The sequence below is a fragment of the Pogona vitticeps genome, chromosome 3 (assembly GCF_051106095.1).
Source record: "Pogona vitticeps strain Pit_001003342236 chromosome 3, PviZW2.1, whole genome shotgun sequence".
Classification (NCBI taxonomy): domain Eukaryota; kingdom Metazoa; phylum Chordata; class Lepidosauria; order Squamata; family Agamidae; genus Pogona; species Pogona vitticeps.
This window is the reverse complement of record NC_135785.1, coordinates 15629673-15647739: the sequence shown is the minus strand read 5'-3', so window position 1 is coordinate 15647739 and position 18067 is coordinate 15629673. Positions and strand designations below refer to the sequence as shown.

Sequence of the window (18067 nt, the reverse complement as noted above, 5' to 3'; positions counted from 1 at the left end):
CTAAGGGCTAAAACCTTCGATCTCAACTTGGTAGCCCTCACCATGCTGGTCCATGCATTGGTAGTCTTGAGACTAGACTACTGCATGACTTCTATGTGGGAATGCTACGGAGACCACAACAGGTCCAGAACATGGCGGCCAGACTACTGAGTGGGGTCAGAAAATACCAACACATCTCCCCCACTTTGGCCACCTTACACTGGTTACCTGTTTGTTTGTTTGTTTGTTTATTTATTTTATTTATATCCCACCTATCTAGGCTTCCGTTTCAGCTTCAAGGTAATGGTATTAACCCTGAACGGTTTGGGACCTCGATATCTAGTCAAGTACCTCCTTCTTTTTAGGTCTCCCTGTCCAGTAAGATAATCACAGGCAGTTCTGACCCCTAGAGAGGCCCAGAAAACAGCCACCAGAAACTGGGCCTTCTCAGAGGTAGCTCCACAACTGTGGGATACCCTCCCACCCAAATTCCACCTGGCTCCCTCACTAAGCACTTTTAAAAAACTACTAAAAACCTGGTTATTTAGACAGCCCTTTCTAGATCAAATAACATCCTGAGGCAATAGTGCTTCTGATAATGTCATATCTAATTTACCACCATGTTTTAATGTTATTTACTGTATTGTATTTTATTATGTCTCTTGTTATATTTTATGTTATTTTGTTCTGTGCTTTTATAATTTATTGATGCGGTTAATGTTTGGGGATTCTGTTGTTGTTACTCTTTAGTTGTAGCAAACTGCCCAGAATGGCCTTAGGCTGCCAGATGGACGGTATAGAAATCACATAAATAAATACATAAATAAGTCTTTCTCTGAAAAGTTTACTGCACCCTTTTCTTATTCTTTTTACCTGTTTTGTTTTTACCTGTGAGAATGATTCAGAGCAAGGTCGGGCTTTCTCATCTTCAAGTAGCAGATTACAAGCTTTGTTTCGATAAAACTGGCAATGCTTGAGATATCTTTTGGAGAGGCTTCAAAAGGCTTTCCTAAAGCTGCGCCTTTGCTGCAGAGCTTGTAAGAAAAAGAAAGAAAGAAAGAAAGAAAGAAAGAAAGAAAGAAAGAAAGAAAGAAAGAAAGAAAGAAAGAAAGAAAGAAAGAAAGAAAGAAAGAAAGAAAGAAAACATACCTTATTACTATTTATTTATTAGAAGTGTTTATTAATGACTTTTCTCTCCCACAGGGTTGCCTAGGCAATAAACCATAAACATTCCTTAAAACAAATTGTAATGATTTAAATAGCCATTTTGATAATACAGAGCTGTGTGCTGATTAGATTACATTTCCAGATCATCTCATATTTGTAATGCCCCAAGGATTTTGTAAATTATTACTTACCATAAGCTTAAAACAATCCTGTACAGTAATTCTTTCCTAAAGTTAATTTGAATGTTCTCTCTCTCTCTCTTTCTCTCTCTCTTCCTGGCTCACAGGCTACAGGAGCCCTGGAATAAGTCATCATTGTAGGAGTGCAACTGTATGAAAATTTGGGGTGGAGTAGGGTCATCCTAACAGATTCAGATTTGCAGGCACTTTTAAGCACATTGATGCCCCGTGAACTTCAAAGCCACAGGACTGCCATTTAAAAATACAAACACCAATTTTTTTTTTTGATAGAAAAAGAATTTGCTGGAATAAATCCAGTCATAATGGGTCACCTCCGGGAATGCTCACATTAAATGCCTCAAGGAAGTATGGCCTATATTGCATCACCAGCAGTTAGCTGAGGTGGCCAATTTCTTTTTAAATAAATATATTACCATCCAATATTCCAAAAAAACAATTTGTGCTGAAGGAAGTATAATTTTAAATATAAAGAGACTTTTAAATATTGAAGCTGGGGCAAAGTTCCACTGGCAAACTCACCCAGAAAAATCTGATTCTTTATTCCTCTGCTCTTACTTCATTAACCTCATATTTAGTGCTTTATGACAGATATTTATAAACTATAGTTATTGGATTCAGTTTCTCTGGTGATGCAATTAATACTTCCAGTTCCAAGAGTCGCTGTGGCACTTGTAGCCAAAGGTCAATGATGTGGATACCAAAAGATGTTCTAATTATAAATATTGTTATACTGCTCCAGAAAGTATATCCTATTAGACTGCAATGTGCAGAATGGTAAAAAATTGTTTTAAACATTTCTTAAAATTCTTGACTGGGCCTTATTGATTCGTCCAATGTAAATATCCCAAAGCATTGGGAAAGCAGCTACCATGTTCTCTAGACTCACAAAGAGAGTATGGCTTAATAAGTAGCTGACGGCATAGACCAAAATCCAGGTCTATAGAGCCTGTGTCCTGAGCACACTCCTGTACTGCAGCGAATCCTGGACCCTTTGTGCATGGCAGGAGAGGAAGTCAAACACATTCCATATACGTTGTCTCCAACACATTTTTGGTATCACCTGGCAGGACAAAGTTCCAAATAGAGTAGTCTTAGAACGAGCTGGAATTTTTAGCATGTATGCATTACTGAAACAGCGCCGTCTACGTTGGCTTGGGCATGTTGTGAGAATGGCTGGTGGTCGGATTCCAAAAGATCTCCTGTATGGAGAATTAGTGAATTAGTGTAGAGAAGTTGCCCCAGAGGGAGACCACAGTTGTAATACAAGGATATATGCAAGCGGGATCTGAAGGCCTTAGGAATGGACCTCAACAGATGGGAAACTTTGACGTCTGAGCGTTCAGCCTGGAGGCAGGCGGTGCATCATGGCCTCTCCCAATTCGAAGAGACACTTGTCCAGCAGGCTGAGGCAAAGAGGCAGTCCCGAAACCAGCAAAACCAGGGAGCTGGACAGTCTATTTGTCTTCAATGTGGGAGGGATTGTCACTCTCGAATTGGCCTTCTCAGCCACACTAAACGCTGTTCCAAGACCTCCATACAGAGCATGTTACCATAGCCTCTTGAGACTGAAGAATGCCTACAGAAATATCCCACAACTAGCCCCCTTTTTAAAAGGTTGTTTTACGGTTTCACATTAGAATCATCTCACAGAGTTGAATATGAGTATGTGACTCAAGCTGGCCGGATAGCTCAGTGATTTAAGTATGGAAGTCCGATTCCCCTCTGTGCGTCCTGCAAACAGAGCCAGCCTGTGTGGCCTTGGGCAAGCTACACAGTCGAAGGCCTTCCCCAGAAGAAGAATATTTCTATGCTCTGCCTGAAAACCCTTGAAAAGAGTCACCATAAGTCACAATTGACTTGACAGCACATGATTATTATTATTATGTGAATCAAACTGTAAGTTGGAGACATGGGAGAGGGCTTTCTCTGTTACTGCTCTAAGAGTTTGGAGGCCAGGGTGATCCCCATCTTTGCTGTCCTTTTGCAAGCAGACAAATACATTTCTCTTTAGGCAGACCTTCCTTTAGTGACTGGAAATCTGAGTGTGGTTTTTAAGTGGATTATTGTTGCTTTGAATGTGTATTTGATGTTGGTTTTGTCTGCCATTTTTAGTGTGGTATTTCTTTGATTCTTTTTTAAAATACTTGTATACTTAACTGTTTTTAGCTTTTAAATATTGTCTTTTATTGATGTAAACTGACTTGTGTCCTTTTTAAAGAGGAAGGAGGACTGAAACAGATAAACAAACAAACTACACCATGGATAGATGTGGCATATCTGTTGCCAGTTCACTGCTGATATCTGTGAGTTTTACATTCTACACTAAAAGTTTGTTTCCAGAACAGTTGCTGGCTGACCCAATACACCTTGATTGAAGGTGCTATTTATTGCCTATTATGAGAGTTTTTCAAAAAAACATATTACAGCACATGAAGTATGAATTAAAGGGGGAAAATATATCTTGGGACCCTTTAGAATCATTTTCTCCCAGTGATCATATTGAAAGTCTAATTTGCATATCCCTTAGTCAGTGAAAAAGGTCATGCTCAAAGAAATAAAAATATGAGAATACCTTTTATGATCCCCCCCACCTTCCACCCAGCCCAATAATAATAGAGAACATTCAGATTAGAAGAAGCTGCTTTAATCCATCCATCAAGAACACCATGGAAGAACATAAGTAGAAAAATAATAAAAAGAGGGAGCAATTTCTGTTCTTAATTCTCAGTTAATGGAAGGGAATCATGTGAAAAGTGGCCTGCAGAATGCTTTAAGGATGAAATAGGCTTGTTTTCATATTTCATCTTGTGTGCTTCTCCCATGGAATTTAATATAGAATAATCACCTTATTACTGCGTACTTTAAAAGCATTCTGAAATTTGAATGCAAGGCTAAGGTTCTTTCTCCGTTTATATGGAGCAGTCTAAAATGGTGCCACAGGAAGATAGTAATTTCTCTCTCTCTTCCACATCTTCCTTTTGTGAGCACAGCAAAGGCAGAAGATGTTTCTAGAAAGTGAGGTGCCTGACCTTCATGGATCAGATTGTTTTTCCCGAACGGAGGAAACAAGTGGTGGCTCATGTTTGTTTATGCCTGTCTCTCTTAGGGCAGATGTGGGCAAATTGCACAGGTGCCCCAGGACCCAATTGTGCCCTTAGGACCACATCAATTCAACTCCCAAACCCAGGAACTCCTGAAATAGAATCAGAATGGAAACATTCCCACCATCCAGTGTTTTCTAGGGGTGCTATTTGCCATTTTGGTGTTTTGGAGAGGTAGAGTGGAAGGGGTTTACACCCCTCCAAACCTTGGGGGTGAACAACAACAGGCTTAAGACTTTCAGAAATTTCCAAGCCTTGGGCTGGGGAAGATACATTTTTGTTGCTGTTTAGTCATTTCATTGTGTCCGACTCTTCGTGACCCCATGGACCAGAGCACGCCAGGCCCTCCTGTCTTCCACTGCCTCCCGGAGTTGGGTCACATTCATGTTGGTAGCTTCGATGACACTGTCCAGCCATCTCGTCCTCTGTCATCCCCTTCTCCTCTTGCCGTCACATTTTCCCAATATCAGGGTCTTTTCCAGAGACTCTTCTCATGAGATGGCCAAAGTATTGGAGCCTCAGCTCCAGGATCTGTCCTTCCAGTGAGCACTCAGGGTTGATTTCCTTCAGATTTGATAGGTTTGTTCTCTTTGCAGTCCAGGGGACTCTCAAGAGTCTCCTCCAGCACCACAATTCAAAAGCATCAATTCTTCCGCAGTCAGCTTTCTTTATGGTCTAGCTCTCATTTCCATACATCACAACTGGAAAAACCATAGTTTTGACTATGTGGACTTTTGTTGACAAGTTAATGTCTCTGCTTTTTAAGATGCTGTCTAGGTTTGTCATCATTTTCCTCCCAAGAAGCAGGCGTCTTTTAATTTCGATACATTAATTAAAATACATTTTAGGAAGAGTTAATTTTTTCTCCTAAACATTACCTCCATCCACTTTGGCCCCCATTTGACTTTCTTTGCCAAAGCTATTCATGGTGACTATCATGATGACTTTACATTACCTCTGGTGCCATGTATATAAAGCTATACATCTTGTAATGAAAGTGTAAAATAATCTTTTGAAGCTGAATTGAATAAATAAAAAGAGTTCTTTTGACTGTGTAATTAAGCTACCAAATGCTCTAGTTTTATAAGGATGGCCACCAGCACAGACTGCTTTAAAGGGGAATTAGTCAGATTCATGGAGATCAAGTTATCCATGACTTCATATCATTACATTGACCAACAACTTACCTCTCAACCTCATTTTCAGTAGATATATTTTGGGTGGATACCAATCCAGCTGGAGTGGAGGTGTGTTTCATTTTTCTCAATACTATTAATACCTAGGATTACACAGTGCTCTTTGGATGCTTGAGTATTTCACATATATCATCTCAGTAATCCGTAAATACAAATACAGGATGTTTCCTGTTCCCTTTATCTTTCTTTGGTACAGCTTCTCCAGGGTCTCTGAGGCAAAGGTTTTTTCTCACCATCTGTTACCTAAAAATAACAAGGGTTGAACCCAAGAACTTCTGCATGGAAAATAATGAAAATAAGACCCTTTGCTGCTGAATGAGGTGTCAATATAGGGATAGAGGGAGCAATGCCAAAATTCAGCTTCTTATATTTCCTATGTTGCAAGAATGGAAGGTCGGCCAAAAGACTCACTTATTTTCTCAGTAGGGGTGGAGTCCCAGAGGGTTCAAAAGGCTAGGGCACTTCACATGGGCCTCAGTCCCTCTCTGTAGTTTTAGACAGGATTCTTTCTTAGCCATTCTTGGAGAACCTGTCTGTTTCCCAGTTGTCTACCAAGTAATGACCAGCCCTGACACAGCTTAGCTTCTGAAATCAGACAAGACTGGCTTTGTCCAGAGAACAAAGTACTATGCGTAGCAAGCCACCTTTTAAACATGTTGGATGCTCTCCGTTTTTAACACCCCCTTCCCATTTTTAACAAGCTGAGTTATTCTCCCTCCTTTTAAGGGGGCAAGTATGACCCCATGGGCCAGAGCTACAACTCTCAGTCCCTCTCTCCTGCTTTTTATGGTTTGCTGGATCCGATCGGGGTAAAGTTACAACCTCTTCTAGCTGAAGCTTGAGGAAATGCTTTCAACACCTGAAATGTGCTCTGTAAAGGCTATATATGATTAATTACTTCAATTTATCTGAGCTTTGTCAGGGAAAAAAAAGAGAGGGCCATATGAGACACAACTTTATTTCAGAGTCCCTGCATCACCTGGTTGTCATATAGAAAGAATTCAGTGCTCTTAACTTTACTCTTGCCGTTCTGTACCTCCTCAGATGTGCCTCGCTACGGAAGATGTATACTATATGTGACTAAAAGTGCCAGAAAATTATTGTTGCACACTTCAGTGAGTGCAAAGGCCTTGTCAGGATTTTTTTTTTCCTGCGGGGGGGGGTTTACGGGAGAAGGATCATGTGAGTGCAGCATTAATGCACTTCTATAAGACAAACCCCAGCTCAGCCCCACAAAAAATTATAGAAACTGGAGAATGGAAACTGCCAACTATTATGTGCTAGTGAGAAAAATAGAATCATTTGGGTTCTTTATGTTAAAGCCCTGCCCTTGAACACTTTTAAAAGGTATCCTTTATTTTATTTTTACCAATTTGAAATATTGGTTTAGCACCACTATCCTTTGAAAGCCTTTCAAAGAAGCAAAAACTGTTAAAAGCTGCATCTGAGGAGCCGGTTCCTCCCTGCCCCCAGAGGTTCTTTGATGTGAGAAGAAAACGATGAACCTGAATCTCAAGCACCAGATTAGACTCGGCATCACTAGCTGGCATACTGTTGACTGATCTTTTGGGAAGACTAAACAGCTCTCCAGGACTGTGATGAAAGTCTGGATATAAGGCGTTACAAGTAAATTGGGTACTGTGACTAGTTGCCTTTTCAGGGAGTTTCTGATGTAATCTAATGAACAGAAGCAAAGTCACCTAGTGCTCCTACCTCCAAAGTTGCACTGGGAGAAAAGCAGTTGCACTGAAAACAATGTTTATTTTTATTATTTTATTTTAATTTTTTTATTTATTTTATTTATATCCCACCTATCTAGTCTCATTGAGACCATCTAGGAGGCTTACAGCAAGCATAATACAATATAATTAAAACAATTTTAAATAGGGGAAAAACTTTAGACAAGATGGGACAAACTAAGAAAGAGGAAGAAGAGGGAAGATTAGGAGTTGGCTGAGGGGAAGGCCTGCTGAAACATCAGTGTTTTAAATTGATTTTTTAAAAATGTTGAATTGAAATATGGCCCCATCTTCATTGGCTATAGGAGAGGAACTCTGGCGCAGTGTAGGGCAATGATACAGAGTTTGGCCAACCTGCCTGCCAACCTGATCCTCCTGTATCCCACCTATCAGCTGGAATGACCTTAGAGTGACAGGACGTCTGAGTCCACATGGATGCATAGCCGTGGTGTTGTTTTCCTGCCACCTGGGAATAAGGCTAGACTGATTGCTGCTGAGGCGGACGTGGCTTGAGAAGGTTCCTCCATGAATGGTCAGTCCCCAAATGGGGCTAGGTATGCTTACCCCAAATTCAACAATGGATCTTGCCAAGGCCTAAGCTGCCAATAAAGATGTGACAAAGAGAACACAGTTTTCAAGGGATAAACCCATTGCTAAGCTGTTATAGATAGAAGAACAGCAGTGGGTGGGCTGGGAAGCTGGCCAAATGTTGTCTTCCTCAAGCACTGGAAAGTTTCCTCCTACCGTGAGGGACTGGAAAGGAAACTGACACCATCCAGACCTCTCCTGGGACTCCCACCTTTCCTTCTTCATACAGTACCTATTTAAATGATGAAATTAATTTCCATACAACCTAGCACTGGCTGCCAATCTGGATGGCTTTTAAAATCATTTAGAAAAATGCATGGAAGATAATACAGGCACCAATGGCTGTAACTCATGACGGATATACATTCCCTCCAGTACCAGCAGCCACATGGCTCTGAACACCAGTTGCTAGGGAATAAACAGAGATGAACTTAGTCATGTTTGGGTTGTGGGTTTCCCATATGTATCTGGTTGACCAATGGCACTACTGCCAGAATGCTAGAACAGATGTGGTTTTTTGTGGTTTTAGAAGGGGTAACCATGTTAGTCTGTGCTAGCATATCAGGCTAAAGATAAATAAAGAAGACAAAAACATTGTGGCACATTAAAGACTAACTGCTATATTTTTATAGGAACTTTTGTGGTCTGAGGCAGTGGACATGCTCAGAAAAGCTCACAGTCTTTAAGTTGCCACTACGTTTTTGTTTTCTATGTTTTTAAAATGTATTTATTTATTTATTTGGCCTGATATACTTTTGCTGTGGTCATTCATGGCTCCTATTAATGTTCTTTAGTGGTTTCTGAAGGATGCAGGAGTTTTAAGATGTGAATTTGATTTCAAGAAGTGCCTCTTATGGAAGGCAACTTTAGGGAATACTGTCTCAAATATGGCAAGCTACTCGCTGCTACTTGCTAGCTTTTTTACCCTGAGGTCTTCATCCAAAAAAGACTGTAATGTTCTAGTCAAAGAGGAATGTATCAAACACGTAGTACTACTGCATGTGCCACTCAATCTTGTTTTCCAGGCAAAATGACACAAAGCCAGTATGATGAGGCACTAGTTAAAGGCAGAGCATGTACTTTTGTGTGTGTCATAAACATATATTAAAATATAAGCAAATTGGCTCTTATGACTATCAGTGCTCATTGTCCAACTTCCATACTTTTTATTCAATTCATTATTTCAGCAAACCATGTGACATATACCCTGTTTTCCCCAAAATAAGACCTAACCTGAAAATAAGCCCTAGTATGATTTTTCAGGATGCTCGTAATATAAGCCCTAGCCCAAAAATAAGCCCCAGTTAAGTGAAACACCTCCATCCACAGCAACCAGAAGATGACATACTAGATTGTTGTACATAAAAATAAATCCCCTGAAAACTAGCCCTAATGCATTTTTGAGAAAAAATTAATATAAGACCCTGTCTTATTTTCGGGGAAACACGGTACAGTATTTTCAGCTGAGTGTGCAGGAATTCTATGTTGTTGTGTTTTTTTTAAAAAAAAATTCTTGCCTTTCTTGTTAATGAGAGTTGTGTAAATAACTTCCTGCACAATGTCTTGAAATTTCCATTTCATGTTAATTCTATACTAAATCTGCATGCAGCTGTCATCCAAGAACAGCTAAATTAACTAGCTTTTATGCGAACCATTCCACAATTGCTGTCATTGAGGATTTTATTGTTTGCTCTTGTTATTGCGCTCTCAATGAGCTGGGTGGGCATCGGGTGAGCTGAAAGTCTAGGTTGCATGATAATAGCTTGCTCTCCGGAGTACTCACTAGTTAGAATATTTTGAACTAAAACTCCCAGAACACCTCTCCACCACCCAGGCAGCAAATACAGTGATGATGCTGCCTGAAGGATTCTAGAATTGTAGTAAAAAGGTCTGGCTGAGTTGTGTTGTGGAAGGCATTTAATGGTGATGCAGAGTTGGATCTTGATTTGTAAAATCTAGGCATAGAGATTGTTATTCCAGTTTTGCTGGCTCATTTGTGCAGACAAATATTGCAATAACAACCCCACATATTGAGGATAGTATCAAAAAGGACATACAAATCTCGACCTGAAGAACAGTAGTACTTTTGGAAGTACAGCTGTTAATCAGGACAGTCCCCACAACAAAGTGACATGCACACGGACAATCCAAAAATGCAGGTAGCGGAACCAGTCCATACTAACAAATGAGGAGCAGGAGTGTTCTGTGACACTGTGATACCTAGGCATTCTCCGGCAGTCCTTTCATGAAGATGTAGGCAGACAGGGGTTAAAGTCAATGTAACAGATAGAGGTTAGGAAAGATTAGGAAGCATCCATTCTATATATGATTTGCATACATGTTTTCCTCTCCATTGTCAAGAATCTCCGTTGTCTGACCCTAATATGGTAAATAGGAAAGCCAATTAGAACTGCATACACCTGGGAGGCAGGAAAGTTTTAAGGGTCGGATCATACTTCCACACTATTAGAGAGCAGGCCAGGTAGGTGGGACTATCAGCCATGGAGAAGGAAAACTCTGATTTCAAACCTCCACTGCCCTGTGGCTATATCCACTCATGGAAAAGGCTTCAGGAGTTAACCTACAGGCAAAATCTGGAGCTGGAGTCCCGAAGGCAGCATGTGTCGTTCTGCCAACTCCTGCGACTTTGCTGGAACCAGTTGTGTTGGCTCTTGCCTTTCCATTGGACCATTTCAGCAATGTGGAGAGGGGGGATCTGCTGCTTAGGTAACAGCCTATCCTCCATATTACCTTACCCGGGCTTCATGCTCTGGAGAGGACACTCCTCGATACAGAGCATGTTACCATAGTCTCTCGAGACTGAAGGATGCCTATGCTATGTCCAGAACTGAGAACATTTGTGCAGGTCTTCTATAAAACACACTTATAGACATCACTTACTGGCCAGTCATTGAAAAAATGAACATGATATATTTCTGCTATCTCCTGCACAATTTATGAGACTTTTAATTTTATTTTTAACAAGGGAAAGTGCAAAAGTGGCATTACATTATATGTATATATACACACTATACATGCAGTGCTTAAATTTATTTATTCATTTATTTTTACAAGGGAGAAACAATCAGTTTGTCTAAATCATGCAATTTATAGTTGACTTGGCATTCAGGTTCATAGAATACCTATCTCACTTTGCAAGGAAACCAGGCTCACGCCCCAGTGGAATGTGGTCTGCAGGCTTTCATTAAACAAGACCTCTAAGGTAAAGTTAATTTTTGGACTATAGTTCTGAGGAGGCCTGAGCTGATGTGGCCACTAGCGATGCTAGCTGGGATATGCTTGCAACTGTGGTCTAGAGAAAAGATGACTGTGGCCATGCATCCCTTTGGCATTCACTTCATATATGCCCGAGGCCTCTATGCTCCAATTTATTTTTCGTCACCAGAACCCAGGCTTGAGCTCCTAAAGGAAATTAAAAAGTTCCACCAAAGAAAAGGGCCATGTGTTTTCTTTGCTCTGTCAGTACGTGGCTGGAATCCAATAGCTACCCTGACCAAATCAGGTAAAGATTAAAAACACAGAACAGTCAAACTTTATTTTCACAGCTTAAACAATACTAGGCTCATTGACAATCAAACTGGATCTTTCCAAACTCTTCCATGAACTAACTCTTCCAGGCCCAGGGTTTAGTGTAGTGGCTCCCAACCTTGGATCCCCAGATGTTCTTGAACTAAAATTCCCAGAAACCTTTGCCACTAGCTGTGCTGGCCAGGATTTCTGGGAGTTGTAGGCCAAGAACATCTGGGGACCCAATGTTGGGAACCACTGGTTTAGCCCTTTGCACTACACCACTCAGCTTCCCAGTCTCTCTCTCTGGTCAACGGCAAGCACTACGTCTCTCCCTTTGTGTAATGCTTGTTCCAGTCTCCAACCGCTTCCCACAGCACTCCGAAGGCTCTGATGAGTTGAGCCAAAGAGAAGGTGGAGTCCAGAGCTCCACTTTAAGACTCAATAAGATTGCAGCCTCACACCTGAGATGCCTGAGGATTGCCCTCTCACCTCAGGTAGCAGTTGTGTACCAATTAGTTCTGAAATTCGCTTCAAGTACACAGGGAAATTCTCCCTAAAGTGTTAACTGCCTATTATACAGAAATCTGGAATAAAATCTACAAGATTTTGGCAAGTATGTCTGGCCGTATGTATGTGCCAGATTTGATTCACTATTGTACACCCTTGTGGCGTATGGATGTGATATTAGGTGTGCAGCTGGCTCCCTCCACACGCCTCCTCTGCCATTTATACAAGCATTGTTCCAAAAAAGCTGTTGTTACCCATTCAGCTGCAGAAAGCTAGCAATCTCAGATGCATTATGAGCAAACAATCAAACTAAGGGAAAAAGAGCCCCCCCCCCATCCTGAATAGAGCCTAAAATCCCAGACGGCTCTCCCACACCTTTCATTGTCTCTCTCAATAGTATCTCTCCCCACCTCCCACTGTTGTTCATCTTCTGACATTACAAAATAACAGATGTTTCTGGCAACAGCTGTCACCATGTCCTGCCACTGTGTCTTTATACAAATCACCTAAAGGGTAGTAAAGTACTTTAATAACAATTCCACTCACCCACCCCCATTCTGTCTTTGCAGATAAAATGTCTCCCAATTCAGTCCACGAATTTTCTGTCTTAGCAGGTCCTCCTCCCCAGTGTTCTTCAAAATATTATCCATTTGCTTCTGGCACAAATAGCACACCCCCAGCTTTATCAATGTGGCATCTCCTGATGGGCAGTCTAGGCTGGAGGTACTTTGGCTGCAAGTTGATAATTTAATGAGAGTTGCAAGAATAACTAGATGAGGCATCAGCTTTGCAATCAGAAGGTGATAAAACATTTCCTCTTCAGAGACGTGATGCTGGCAGCCCTTTATAACTGTGCAGCCCTGCTTGCAAACAAAGCTTCTGCTTAGCTCCCAATGGCAAAACAAAAACAAGCTAATTTCTAGCTCGCAGAACTGAGCAAACTTGGACTATAATACACATATACTGTAAATGGAATCCATCATAGGAGGTCCACTTCTACTGATGAGCTAACAGCATTGTCTATTTTGAGCCTTAGATACTGTAAGGCTCATGCACCCCAAAGAGAGTGGTAGAGGAGATCCCATTACTTGTACTCACCTGCCCTGCTCACACAACATTGTCTCAGGCAAAAAAAAGGGGCAGCACCAGAAACTGACATAATTGGGCAACAGTGCAGTTCCATAACCTACCAAGGACTCCATTGCCGCTTGTTCTCTTCCTTCCCAGAATCTCCCAGATGTCATGGCCACCAAATGGTTGTCTAAACAAATACCTTTCGCAAGTTTAGGACTTATTAGAGGTTGAATAATTCATGCTGAATTATTCATGCTGAATGGATAGCTCAGTGGTTTAGATATCTGGCTGCAGAGCAAGAAGTTGGGAGTTCAGTTCCCTACTGTGCTTCCTGTGAGAAGTGTTGGCCTGAGTAGTCTTGGGCGAACTTCACAGTCCCAGGCTGCTCTCAGAAGAAGGAAATGGGAAATCACTTTTGTGTATTCTCTACCTAGGAAACCCCAGAAAGGGTTGCCATACGTTAGAAGCAACTTGATGGCATAAAGGAGAACACTGCAGATTGTATGGTGCAAGACCATGCCTGCTGTAAATGAATTTAACAAGCTCTGTGGCATGAAGCTCACCGGGGACATGGAGCTTAGCATGTAGAATCCAACTGGGGAAAGATTCTTTTTTTCCTCCTGGCATTTTTCAACTGAGTTTGCCGGGACCAATACCAAGAAGTCAGCATTGTTAGGCACTTGTCATGGCCTCACCTGTGACAAGGTGACAACTGAAGACTACTGGTGCCAGAGCAGTCCTATCATTAGAGGAGACGAGGCAGCCGCTTTAGGCAGCTAATTTTGACATTTCGGAAAAGCACAACAAACTGTTTGTATTTAATTTTATTCTTGTGTTTTCATTGCCAGGGTGGATAGGGTATCTGGAATGTTCTGCCTTGTGTGCAAAAATAACTTGCCGTCTGCAGCTGTGCCCTAGGCATCAAAATGAGCTTGGAGGGCCCTGATCCTTTTTAATAAGAGGACAAGCCAAAGGCAACCCCCCGCCCTAACAAACTCTATCAACCTTGGTTGCTACTTTCTTGGTCATAGTATGGATGAACCTGGATGGAGAGACCAAGCTAACTGCAAATAGTCACCAGGGTATGGACATGAACTAACTCAGGGAGGGTCCCTCTGACACCATCTGTGATGTTTACTCACGTGGCCCCTGCTTGTTTCACCAAACACAGAGCTCACGCCCTTTAACACGCTACCACCAGTTGATCTCTTTATCAACCTCTATACTTCCTCTGAAAGCCTGAGGTCCATTCAGTACTGAACTTTTAAACAGAAACAGGTTTATTGATTACAGGTTGTTTTAGGACTAGTTCTTAAGCACATTCTTAAAGTTACACAAAGCTTCAGTATTTTACTTTAACCTCTTCCATCTTAATTAATACAGGTCACACTCTGACTAATCACTCCTTAAACACACTCTGTGCCTCAAATCCCCAAACTCTTTTTCTCTTCTCTAGTTCTCTCAAAACTGTCTCTCTGACTGAACGAACTAGACTCTAACTCACCCCTCCCTTCTAGTTTCCGTGGCTCCGCCTCCCAACAGCTCCCATTGGTACATGCAAATAATCTTCTACCTGAGCCAAAGCAGGATGAAGCGCTACACCATCTATCCAGTCCCTTCCCCAAAGCACAAGATGCGTTGTGAACCAAGTTTGCAAAAGTTACTTTTTGGTAGTACAACTCCTCAATCCTGCTGCCAGGATGGCCACGTTTCCCCCAGCTAATGCTGTTGCTTATCACCTTCCCACACTAAAAGCAGAAGTCGTGAAAAGTACACAGAAGAAATAGCAGCCTCCATTTGTCCTGCCTTCTGGAATTATGATATGGATTAGGCCCATTTGGGAAGGAGAGGTAAGTGGGCAGTGTAGATAGTTAGAAGGAGATGGGCCTGAGCAAGGAAAAGGGACCATTGAGTTTACCAAGGTCCAGGTCCCCTTTTCCCTAGTCTGGTGCCAATGGTGTGCAAACTAGTGAGGTAGGTAGTGAGAGATGACACATGTTACATACTTTCATGGATTCAGTAGACTCCATGAAGAAACTCGACATTCATAACAAATGCAGAGATGGGATCTGCCAACTGATGAACTGAACCCTTTTATAATGGCTGAAATGGTCTCTTGGTGACCGAAGTCAAGATAGCATTGCCAGATTATAACCTGGCAAAATACAGACAATTCAGCTTTTAACCCTGCCAGTGGAACCAAAAGATGAGGACCAGGGATGAAAAATGTTTAGGATTTTAGGACATAAGCTTCCAGAATCCTAGAGCTATGCATGCTGCCCAAGAGATTCCCAAAGCCAAAGGCCAAAAAACCAAGTACAGTGGACCCTCGACTTACAGACGGCTCAACTTACAGACTTTTTGAGTTACAGACTTCTCTGGCCACAACATTTAGGTTCGACTTGCAGCCGGAGAATCGACCTACAGACCAGAAAAAAACCAAAGTGGAACAAAAACGGAACAAAAATGGCCGGTTATGGATTAATCGGTTTTCAATGCATTGTAGGTCAATGGAGACTCGACCTACAGACTTTTCGACCTGCAGTCACCGTTCCAATACGAATTAATTTCGTAAGTAGAGGGTCCACTGTACAGTGTTGCCTCGCAAGACGAATGCCTCACGGGATGAAAAACTTGCAAGACGAATGGTTTTGGCAATGGGGTTGATGACTCGCAAAACGAATGTTCCTATGGCTGTGCTTCGCAAGACGAATGTTTTCCGTTTTTTGTTCCTGCCTCATGTTTGCTGATTTTTAAATGTTTTTCTATTATGTTTAAAAAGTTAAGTTTTTTTGATTGCATTTTTTGAAATCATCTGCACAATATGTATGGCTTTAAAGAGCACTTAATAAACCCTTTGTAAACCAAATTTGACTTTGTTCTGACTTTTTTTGCCCATAGAAGCGCATTAATTAGATTTCAATGCATTCCTATGGGAAAACGCGTTTCGCGAGACGAATTTTTTGCAAGATGACATTAACCGTGGAACGAATTAAATTCGTCTTGCGAGGCACCACTTATTTGCCATTTTTTCCAAGGCATCAAAGTGCTAATTAGAATCAGTGCCTAATCATGAGTTTTAAATCTCTTACTTATGTTACTTTGTGAACAAGGTGTTGGAATACAAGGTACTTCATGCTTCGTTGCCACTGTTGCCTCGTACTGCTCTGCACAGCACTTCCAACTTTTAGACTGGGCATGTCAGTAAAAATATAACAAAATACACTATGCATCTACAAACCAACATACTCTTTGTTGTCCATTTTAAATGCACATTTTGTTGCTCTGTTGCCTCTGCAAAAGTCGAATCTATGGCTAGGTTTTTCTCTCTAGATTCTATATAGAAGGCAAAGCCAATATTCGAAGGTAAAGAGGTATAACCCAGGGGCTTATGAGTTCAAATCTTGTCTCGCTTGTAGGTTGACAAGGTGGCCTCAACAATGATCTGCCTTACAGGGCTGACATAAGACTTGCTCAGAAGAGGGATGTGAAATGAAGAATTCAATGCTGAGGCACAATACTCTATTTGTTGTTGTTTAGTCATGTCTAACTCTTCATGACCCCATGGACCAGAGCACGCCAGGCCCCCCGACTTCCACTGCCTCCTGGAGTTTGGTCAAATTCATGTTGGTCACTTCGATGACACTGTCCAGCCATCTCATCCTCGGTCGTCCCCTTCTCCTCTTGCCTTCACACTTTCCTAACATCAAGGTCTTTTCCAGGGAGTCTTCTCATGAGACGGCCAAAGTATTGGAGCCTCAGCTTCAGGATCTGTCCTTCCAGTGAGCACTCAGGGTTGATTTTTGTGCCCTCTAATTCTGAATGTTTTCCTCTTTAATATGAATACTCCTTGGTTCTAACTCCCAGCTTCTTCCTCCCTTCTAGTTCATGACTGGTCCTCTGTCCTGAGTCTTTGAGTCGTCTTTGTTTCTTGTTGTTGTTGTTGTTGTTGTTGTTGTTGTTGTTGTTGTTGTTGTTGTTGTTGTTGTTGTTGTTGTTGTTGCTGCTGCTGCTGCTGCTGCTGCTGCTGCTGCTGCTGCTGTTGCTGCTTTTCTTTGGTTTTTGGTCCTTTGTTTCAGTATGCCCCCTGATCTAGATGGCTCTCTTGACCTGACTACTGGTTCCCAGATCCTGCTTTGCTCCAGACTTCTCCTTATGTCTCAGCCCTGACAATGGTACCTCAGCTGTACCTTTCTCATTAATGCAGCCTCTTACAAAGATAGCAACAATATAATTCACTATCCCCCACCATAACATTTTGTGTGTGTGTGTGTGCGTGCGTGCGTGCATGCGTCCGTGTGTGTGTGCATGTGTGCGCACATACACAAGGCTTCCCTCCCTTTAGAATCTCTCCCTGGCATGAGGATGACTGCTTTAGCAAAAGTAAAAATAAACCTAAAAATCCTTTTTCAGAATGCAGATTTAAAGAAAAATGTGACTATGACTTTCTGCTTTCATCTGGAGGGGCTCATGTGGATCTCGGGGGGATCCTAAGGCTGGAAATATATCCCATGCATCCCCAGAGCTGCCCACTCCTTGCCCTGCCAGAAGGATGGGAAACTCGTGGCCCTCTAAGATTTCATTGGATCGCAGCTCCTCTCCTCCTCCTGGTGACTGGAGCTGTTGGGAATTGAAATTTAAGAAAACCTGGAGGCCGGAAGGCCATAAATTGCCCAGCCATGGCCAACAACAACAGCAACAATATCAAGAAGTTATCAACCCCATGGCACAGTGATTAAACTGCAGTACTTCAGTCAAGCCTCAGCTCTTGATCTGGGTTTGATCCTGAGATGCAGCTCAAGACTGACTCAGTCTTCGATCTTTCTGAGGACCAAGCTCTGGGAGTCAAAGTGCATAATTTTGTTGTGTACAGCCATCAGCACAACGATTATACATTTATTGTACAATGAAACAGTAGCCTATCATCTTAGCAAAACTTCCTTTCCTGTCTTGATGGGACATTGGATGCCGAAATCTTTTTTGGT

At 41.8% G+C, this 18067-nt stretch overlaps 1 protein-coding gene across 1 annotated transcript in view; it reads right to left on the bottom strand.

Annotated features, from left to right (window-relative positions):
- SPATA16 (spermatogenesis associated 16) overlaps positions 1 to 18067 on the bottom strand; it is a 194442-nt gene that overhangs the window by 149754 nt on the left and 26621 nt on the right. The window contains exon 2 of the mRNA XM_020793822.3: positions 868 to 1013. Within this exon, the coding sequence (XP_020649481.3) occupies positions 868 to 1013 (146 nt within the window). The remainder of the gene's footprint in view (positions 1 to 867; positions 1014 to 18067) is intronic.